Raw genomic sequence first — 10,008 nt, 5'->3', positions numbered from 1 at the left:
AATGGTGATATATGAAAATTTTATTCTACCGATTTTAGCTTTATGGTAATGACTTACACGAAGGAAACTTTAGAGTTTTATGAACTTCACCAAGTCAATATATAAATTTTTAATAGATAATATAAAATCGTCTGTTTATCCATATTCGCAGAAAACATAAATTCGTCTGCAAAATTGGGAAACAAATTTAGATTTCGCATGGAGAGAGTACTTACGCCTCCTTCGAGCACAAAAATATTAATTTCAAGAATCACAATTATGCAGAATTTGGTAAATTTGTATCAGAAAAGACAACTCTGATAATTATTTTGTTAATCTGTTTTTCATTGGTTGAATAAATTAATATGAGATATAAGTTTACTGCAAAATTATAATAGTATCATAATCACTGTTTCTCTTTTTAATTATTTATTTTAATTATCCGAAAATTAGTTCAATGATATAGGCATTTCCAATCGCTGGAAATGTAGAATGTCTATTAAGAAAAACTTTTATGCAATGTTGCAATAAATATCTAACGTATTTTTATAAAAGTAGCATATAGAAATATTATTATACATACTCGTATACCTGTGTTATTTCAATTTCAGTGATTTCTACCCTTCGCCTATTCGATCATTCAAAATTTATTCCACTGATTTGCATAATGTTCGCATTTTGTGATTCTTTTTATTTCTTTTAAAATTATTACGTTTCTTTCTTAGAAATCGATTATTATATCAAAAAAGTTTTCAGAAGGACGTCTTAAAGTCTATTTTTGTTCCGGAGATGAAAATTCAATACCATCAGACTCGTCCGGAAATACTTAAATTAATAATTTGAAAAATACATGTAAATAAAATGTATTGTAGGGACTGTTGATACATGACCGAGCAGCATGGAAGAGGTTTAGAGCTTATAAGCACAGCATTCGTGGGATCATCCTGGTCCAAGCCTTTCTGGAATCATTAAGGTAAATGCTCTGACACTAATATTCCACAAATATGTAATTCTTCAGTTCTTCATTTCGTCCATCGAAATTCGTAGAAGTCTGACGAAGGCTTTCCGCCCTATTCTCCGGGTTTGTGCAACTATTACACCCTGCACTGTATGATTGTATTACGTACGTATGTATGTGGTATGCTAAAAGCGCGTCTTTTCTTAATAAATTTGAAAACTTTAAATGTCTTTCTATAGGTATTCCGACGAAAAGAACAGGAATAGAATCCTATTTTGAAATTAAAATTACTGTTATACGGTTATAGATACACGTTATTGTTACCAAACAAGAATGGTGACAAATTGACGTTAAAAAAACTCATCCCATTTTCTGCCGGGGATAGACTATAAAAGCTTCGAAATGCGAAAACTTTTCCAGATATTAACGACTTTTCTTGCCGTGCGAAGCAAAACGTTGTTGTTGCGATTTATTCAACTGAAAAGTCAAATTTTCACCGACCAATATAACACCACCCCCTCGCCCCCAACATACATACGTTTTCACGCAAGTTGAATGTCGCCTTCAGCGCCAACCGTTAAAAATCCAATATTCTCGGGCTGTAGAGTAAACATACATTACAGAGACATCATTTATAACGTTTTTAACATGTCATGTCACGCTGTATCTGCTGCTGCACGACGTTACGTCGCGCCGTAGCCAATTCAAATAATGTTTGAATATTTGCAACTGTATAATGTGGCATAATTCTCGATTTTAAATGCATACTCCTCAGAGAGTATATTATAGCTCGTTTATGTTTATGCACTTATCAGTTTGCTATCCATGGCTCATTATCACTGTCACACCTTTTTAATTTATAAATGAATTGCTACTATCCTCACACACCCTAATACCTATCGCACTAATACGTGGATATTTGTAATATGAAACAATCTAATTCGTTCCATTTGTGCCACGGTAAAGGGAATATTAAGACAATTTTTGTAATGTAAAATTATTGATGCAATTTCTGCCCATTATGCTAGTTGTAGTCTACACGTAAAGATAATGGTGTACGGTAGTCGAAAGTTTTAGCGATTATTTTATCCGACCTAACAATATCAGTCTCTGTATGTACCTACTTGATGGTTCATTAAGATTCAATCAATTTTATCTACGTAAAGCTAATAAAGACGCTTTTCAAAAATTGGGCTATTTGTTACATTGAATCATAAAATTAGACCTATAGATACACTCTTTTGAAATAAATATGTATTGTCTATATATCGAAGAACTACATAAAATCGTTTTAAAATATAAAACGCATAAACGTGAACCCGACAGGCTATAACCTCGATTCATACAAGGTCCTGACAGGGACCACCTTATGTGGATATGAGTAGGACTGATGTGCTTTTCTTTACGGAGGACCTGATAAGGAAATGAAAATAAGGACTTAATAGGGAAATTCAAAGAACCCTATTAAAACCCGATTACAAATTTATTATTAAAATAGGCCAGTTTTAAGATAACCATGGATTTATTGATAAAATGTTTCTGACTTCGTATAAAAAGACTGGTAAAATTGTAATTGACATTTAACAAGAAGGAAAATCCATTTTCTCTTGGATAGTCATCTGATGATATTTAAATTCTGGCCAATCAGGTTTATCCACACTCAGTAATCAGGTTTATCCACACTCAGTCTTGATCAGAATTTAATTATATTTACCCTGTAAAGGATGAAATGATCTGATCCCGATAAGATTCTAGAGTGGAAAACTTGATTTAATCAATTTACTTTGATGGGCTAAACTGTGGACATCTTGATTTGGACCTGACAAGTGTAGGTATTCTTATTGCGGATATCTTTATCACATATATCAGGCTAACCTGCTTCTAGTTTCTAGTCGGATAGGTTTCTAATTTTGGGGGTTATTTATTTTATTTAGTTTAGTTCCACAGATTCTAATTCCTCTTTTTGAATTACTTAAGAGTGAAATGCTATTTATTATTATTATTAGTGTTATTCACCATGAAAACCATGCTATTGAAATGGTCAAATAAAATGGATTAAAAAATGTTATATTGACGTGTGTGGGTATAGGTACAGTGCTGAGAAATAAAATTCGTAAAATCCGACTTCGTACTCCCACAATTAGACAATATTTTATGAAGAGCTAGTAAAGATTTCAGGCGTTATTTCTAAAAAATAGTCACAAAAATTTAGACACAGAATTCTCTGTGTAAAGAAATTTTAACCGTACCGTGTGCACGTTGTCTTGAAGTTGACGTTTTCTTTAATTGTTTTAATGAAACTGACCTTTCAGTTGACTTATTGTAATTTTTTAACGTGTTACGTATAATAATCGATTAAAGAAGCTCTATATAAATAGTTAAATATTTGTAGTTTGACAACTTTCAAGTTTGCTGCAGCAAAATTCTGGGTTTGTCAATAACCAAATAAGTTCATTAGAGGATGTGCTTTATTCGCTGAAGCGTTTAATTATTTCTATTAAATTCCACAGAAATGACTGCCCTGGATGAGAAACTTTCTGTATTCTGCGGATGCCAGTTCCTTGCAGCGCCGTGACGTCTACGTAATAGCTGTAATGCCACGCCAACAGCTTGCTATATCAAATGAAGTTCGTGATGATTGTCAAACTGGGATATATCTCGAATTCCTTGCCACAACAATTTCTATCTACAACTACAACGTCCTTTACAACATTATAAAAGATCATGTGCGAACTAAAACCTTGACTCGCGCACAGAAATGCAGTATAATAATATGATAAAGCTATCCCTCTATTGATTTCCTAATTGCAGCATTCCTGATTTTTTTTGCCTAAAAGCATCCTGTGTTCTATATCTGCATATCTATACACATATTTAAAATTTGTTTGTAATGTCAAAATAATTACTTTTTTCTGCACAAATAACCGCATGTAATAACTCATTTAAGACACAAACGATTCTTTAAAAATATTCGTCTATCTGTCTGTACTGGATTATCTTACAAACAGTAGTAATCTAGGATTTAGACTACTCTTCTTAAATGTATATTGGTTACAAAAATTGTATTAATTATAAACAATTGTAGAAGTATAAAACAAAGGTGAGTTGTACGTCATGTTTTCATTAAAATAAATAATAGATCAGCAGAAGGTTGCGGAATGAAAATAAAATCCTATAAAGTATACGTATACCTAACTATGTAGTGTTCCGTCTCTAAAAAGGCATAATGATTCTAATAAATTTATATTGAAGTGAAATAGACGACGGGGTATTACGATTTTTTCTGTTACGAAAAAAAATCAGTTGTCTATAAAGTCGGTTTACTGACGATAGTTGAACGTGACAACGTCATAAGAAAATACTGATGGAATGATTTCGTTTTTTCAAAAGAAAATTTTAATTTTATTTGTTTGATAGATATTTTGTAAGGATATAGAGGAGGTAAATGGAAATGTATTATTGTATAGCAGCTGTCCACGCGGACGCATCGCTCACTCAAGTAGGAGAGAGGCAGATATCGAACGCTGCCGAACGCGGAGGCCGATTGTGCCTCTTTGTCGCTCGTTCCGCGCTCTCGCTTGCACTTCAAGCCTATAATTGGAACGCCTCAGAGCGAGGTAACGCCGCATGAGTCATGTTTTTTCGTGTGTGCAGGCGGCGCCATCGAATTATAAGACGTTGTCACGTAAAAAGGGTTACGGCCGCGTGGAGGGGGTAGACGGTAGCGGTGGAGAGAGGCCAACGGCTGTATTAGATGGATATAATGCGCAGCCGCGCGGAGAGCGGGGAGTCCCAGCGGCGTGTGTTGTGCTCAGCTGTTGTTTTCTTACCTCTGCTCTCCACGTGGCTGGCCATCATTGCCTCTATTTGAGGTCTGTGTAAAAACCAAATCATAATCTGCAGTAAACCTGTGAAAATCAAATGTGTGCTGGGACACACAATAGAAGTGAAACTTCAACGGACAAGTGGAAAAACGAATCGCAGCAAAATTTTTACTTGAAATTTTACGGGAAGGTTTTCAAATTGGATAAGTACACTAACAATCTGCCCGTAAAGCTTTAAGTAAAAATTTTGTTGCAATTCGTTTTTCCACTTGGCCGTTGAAGTTTCACTTTTGCTATGTATCCCGCCAGCACACACTTCTTGTGTTTTTAATTTTTAGAACTGTTGTGATAATACAAATTATTTATAAAATATCGAATTCAAGAAAATTCCAAGGATCATGCATTTTTGATTAAGTCACATATTTATATAAATTCTACACACCGTAATGGGCCCTAATAGGTTTCGGTTTATTTCCTTTTGTTCCGTAAATCTGAAAGTAAAGGGAAAAACATTTTCCATAATTCAGTGGGTATTTTTTTATAAGCTCCTAAACGAGGGAGGATAGTACAGGACGAGTCATTATGATAAATGATCCTTTCGTACCGGCCCTTTAGATGTGTTATTACATAATAAAAGCAAAATTTCCCAAACAAAGGATATTAAACAATGGCATGCGAGTTCATTTTATACCGTAATTTTAGATATATATATATATGTATATGTATGCCGTTTGGTTGCCAGATTCTGTTTTTGATACCGTTTGTAATGTGAATTATAAAGAACTCTGCTTGCAGTTTTATTGAATGGACGGATGCTTTTAATGCTGTCGCTCATACACAAAGAATTCTCCATTACTCACAGTTATTACGAATAAATGAACCATTTCGCGTACTAAAGGTGTAGAATAACATTTTTGATATCACCTGTTCTAATAAACTGCTAAAAATGTGTCACGTTTATAGGGTTTAAAGGTTTTCATGACCATGAATTGAAAAAATAATTCAGAAATTCATAGAGATAAATGAAAATACCGTTTCATTTTAAAAACTTCACCATTAAACTTATACATTCGTACAACTCAATTAAAATTTATTGTTGTAGAGCGCTTCTGCAAGAAAGCTCAGTATTTTGCCAACTCCACGTGATCCAGATGAAGAGGAAATTGCTCCAAAATCACGTTCTCACAAACAGGCCGATACTCAAGAAGATGAGAAGAAAGGATTCGCATTTTTGGAATTGGTTCAATATCATATTGACTAGATTATAAAATGGCCAATTTTTATACGAAGATATAAAGAAATTTGCAGTTGTTTGCATTCAAAGTGTACATTTATCGACGAATATGTTCAAAATGTTTCCAAGAATGACTAGCAATCACTACTTATTACTTTGTCAAAGAATCGGTGCTGTATATAGCAAATAAATAAAGAAATTAATAAAAGAAATTCTCAATCTCATATATTCTTTGATTATACGCACAATAAGATTCGGTTATAACAAATGCACCAACGAAAGATGGACACTAAGCAATTAATGTATTTAGTTACAGTTTAAGTGTATATGTATATAGCAGCTTGTAAATAAATTGATTATACGATATATAAACAAATAAAGCGCAATCAAATACATCAGATCGGTCAATATGTAAGAACAAATTTGTCGTTATATCCGGATTTAAAAAATTGCGTCGTCACTATAACAGAAAACATTACAGGTTACAAACGAATGTTTTAATTAAAAACTTATTATTTGTCCGAAAACACTGTCAATATGGCATTTCGAAAATCGACTTAAATGAGAGAACTTTGTAAAATGTATAACACTGAGACCATCAGGATTTCAAAATATCTGTCACGTACCTAGGTCGTATTTAAATATTAATTACTTTCCTAATTACGAAGCAAAACCATTTGGCATGCCAACGCTTCTGTATTTGCCGGCTGTACCCAATCACCGCCTGTGAAAAATAATTTTGTGTTTCTGAATGAAATAATTAATTTTCTGTTGAATATTCGTTTTGGTACTCGTGTTGGATTTTACCCCTGTATTTACTGTAAGCTAAATAATAATGCTTTACATTGGTTCTACTGTAGACTTGTCTGCATGTTTGTTCATTACTCATTTAACCGTGGAAAAATTCCCTCGAAAACTGCACTTTTAGGTTAAAAAATAGTTAAAGAAAACGTTAAAAGGCGCAAAAAAGAGTTTCAAAGGCGTTCGATTTAAAGCTGCGAATTAAAAGATATTAGAATAAGAACAGCAAAAAAGAGCGTTTTTGTTGTGCAATCGAAACTGCTGGGGCTATCTCCTCTTGTAATACAATATTCTGGAATTAGTTGACTATTACAAAGTTTACTAATTTTAACGTATTCGAGGATGAATTAAATAATTGTAATACAGTGGATATAAAGATAGGAGACGAAATTAGAAGAAGTGGCTGATTTTAGTTACCTAGGAAGTCAGATAAGTCAGGATGGAAGGAGTAGTAGGGATATAAAGCAGACGATAGCGCAGGGTTGTGTCGACTTTAAAAGTCACTTCTATGCTCGAGAACGGTTAATTTAGAAATTCGAAAAAGGTTGTTAAAGGTTAGAAGCGTTCGAAATGTGGTGTTATAGGCGAATGGTGAGGATAACGTGGATAGAAAGGCTAGAAATGAAGAGGTATTGGAAAGAATAGGTGAACAGAGGACTCTATGGAAGTCAATAAAAGATAGGCGAGATAGATTGGTAGGACACCTACTTAGGCTTGAAGGTCTAGTCAGAGACATCAGAGGCAGAAACAGGAGTTAAGAGGGGTAGAGGTAGACCTAGATTAGATTACTGTGCGCAAATAGTCAAGGATGTTGGTTGTTCTAGTTTTAAGGAAATGCAAAGATTAGCTCAGGATAGGAAAGAGTGGAGGTACGTGTCCAACCAGTCTTAGGACTGACGACCTTATGATGATGAATACAGTGGATGTTTTTAATGTTTATATTCAATATTCACTATCTAATCATAAAATTTTTATGTTTACAATATGATCTGAGCATAGAATAACTGTATCCAAATTTGGACAGGCCCAACTAGTATTCCGTATAAAACGATAATGAATTCGTCCGATATGGATTTTAAATCAAAATTGTGCGGGAGCCAAATTGTGCCTGCAGCTTTTCTCAAAAGCTTTTCAATGGTGATATATGAAAATTTTATTCTACCGATTTTAGCTTTATGGTAATGACTTACACGAAGGAAACTTTAGAGTTTTATGAACTTCACCAAGTCAATATATAAATTTTTAATAGATAATATAAAATCGTCTGTTTATCCATATTCGCAGAAAACATAAATTCGTCTGCAAAATTGGGAAACAAATTTAGATTTCGCATGGAGAGAGTACTTACGCCTCCTTCGAGCACAAAAATATTAATTTCAAGAATCACAATTATGCAGAATTTGGTAAATTTGTATCAGAAAAGACAACTCTGATAATTATTTTGTTAATCTGTTTTTCATTGGTTGAATAAATTAATATGAGATATAAGTTTACTGCAAAATTATAATAGTATCATAATCACTGTTTCTCTTTTTAATTATTTATTTTAATTATCCGAAAATTAGTTCAATGATATAGGCATTTCCAATCGCTGGAAATGTAGAATGTCTATTAAGAAAAACTTTTATGCAATGTTGCAATAAATATCTAACGTATTTTTATAAAAGTAGCATATAGAAATATTATTATACATACTCGTATACCTGTGTTATTTCAATTTCAGTGATTTCTACCCTTCGCCTATTCGATCATTCAAAATTTATTCCACTGATTTGCATAATGTTCGCATTTTGTGATTCTTTTTATTTCTTTTAAAATTATTACGTTTCTTTCTTAGAAATCGATTATTATATCAAAAAAGTTTTCAGAAGGACGTCTTAAAGTCTATTTTTGTTCCGGAGATGAAAATTCAATACCATCAGACTCGTCCGGAAATACTTAAATTAATAATTTGAAAAATACATGTAAATAAAATGTATTGTAGGGACTGTTGATACATGACCGAGCAGCATGGAAGAGGTTTAGAGCTTATAAGCACAGCATTCGTGGGATCATCCTGGTCCAAGCCTTTCTGGAATCATTAAGGTAAATGCTCTGACACTAATATTCCACAAATATGTAATTCTTCAGTTCTTCATTTCGTCCATCGAAATTCGTAGAAGTCTGACGAAGGCTTTCCGCCCTATTCTCCGGGTTTGTGCAACTATTACACCCTGCACTGTATGATTGTATTACGTACGTATGTATGTGGTATGCTAAAAGCGCGTCTTTTCTTAATAAATTTGAAAACTTTAAATGTCTTTCTATAGGTATTCCGACGAAAAGAACAGGAATAGAATCCTATTTTGAAATTAAAATTACTGTTATACGGTTATAGATACACGTTATTGTTACCAAACAAGAATGGTGACAAATTGACGTTAAAAAAACTCATCCCATTTTCTGCCGGGGATAGACTATAAAAGCTTCGAAATGCGAAAACTTTTCCAGATATTAACGACTTTTCTTGCCGTGCGAAGCAAAACGTTGTTGTTGCGATTTATTCAACTGAAAAGTCAAATTTTCACCGACCAATATAACACCACCCCCTCGCCCCCAACATACATACGTTTTCACGCAAGTTGAATGTCGCCTTCAGCGCCAACCGTTAAAAATCCAATATTCTCGGGCTGTAGAGTAAACATACATTACAGAGACATCATTTATAACGTTTTTAACATGTCATGTCACGCTGTATCTGCTGCTGCACGACGTTACGTCGCGCCGTAGCCAATTCAAATAATGTTTGAATATTTGCAACTGTATAATGTGGCATAATTCTCGATTTTAAATGCATACTCCTCAGAGAGTATATTATAGCTCGTTTATGTTTATGCACTTATCAGTTTGCTATCCATGGCTCATTATCACTGTCACACCTTTTTAATTTATAAATGAATTGCTACTATCCTCACACACCCTAATACCTATCGCACTAATACGTGGATATTTGTAATATGAAACAATCTAATTCGTTCCATTTGTGCCACGGTAAAGGGAATATTAAGACAATTTTTGTAATGTAAAATTATTGATGCAATTTCTGCCCATTATGCTAGTTGTAGTCTACACGTAAAGATAATGGTGTACGGTAGTCGAAAGTTTTAGCGATTATTTTATCCGACCTAACAATATCAGTCTCTGTATGTACCTACTTGATGGTTCATTAAGAT

At 33.6% G+C, this 10,008-nt stretch overlaps 1 protein-coding gene across 1 annotated transcript in view; it reads left to right on the top strand.

Annotated features, from left to right (window-relative positions):
* LOC108736660 (tetratricopeptide repeat protein 25) overlaps positions 1-6,162 on the top strand; it is a 22,385-nt gene extending 16,223 nt beyond the window's left edge. Inside the window, exon 6 of the mRNA XM_025976011.1 lies at positions 5,864-6,162. Coding sequence (XP_025831796.1) covers positions 5,864-6,022 — 159 coding nt within the window. The 3' untranslated portion in view covers positions 6,023-6,162. The remainder of the gene's footprint in view (positions 1-5,863) is intronic.
* Positions 6,163-10,008: the final 3,846 nt, after the last annotated feature.

The sequence above is a fragment of the Agrilus planipennis genome, unplaced genomic scaffold, assembly GCF_000699045.2.
Source record: "Agrilus planipennis isolate EAB-ADULT unplaced genomic scaffold, Apla_2.0 scaffold12, whole genome shotgun sequence".
NCBI classification, from domain to species: domain Eukaryota; kingdom Metazoa; phylum Arthropoda; class Insecta; order Coleoptera; family Buprestidae; genus Agrilus; species Agrilus planipennis.
This window is presented reverse-complemented; position numbering and strand designations above follow the sequence as displayed.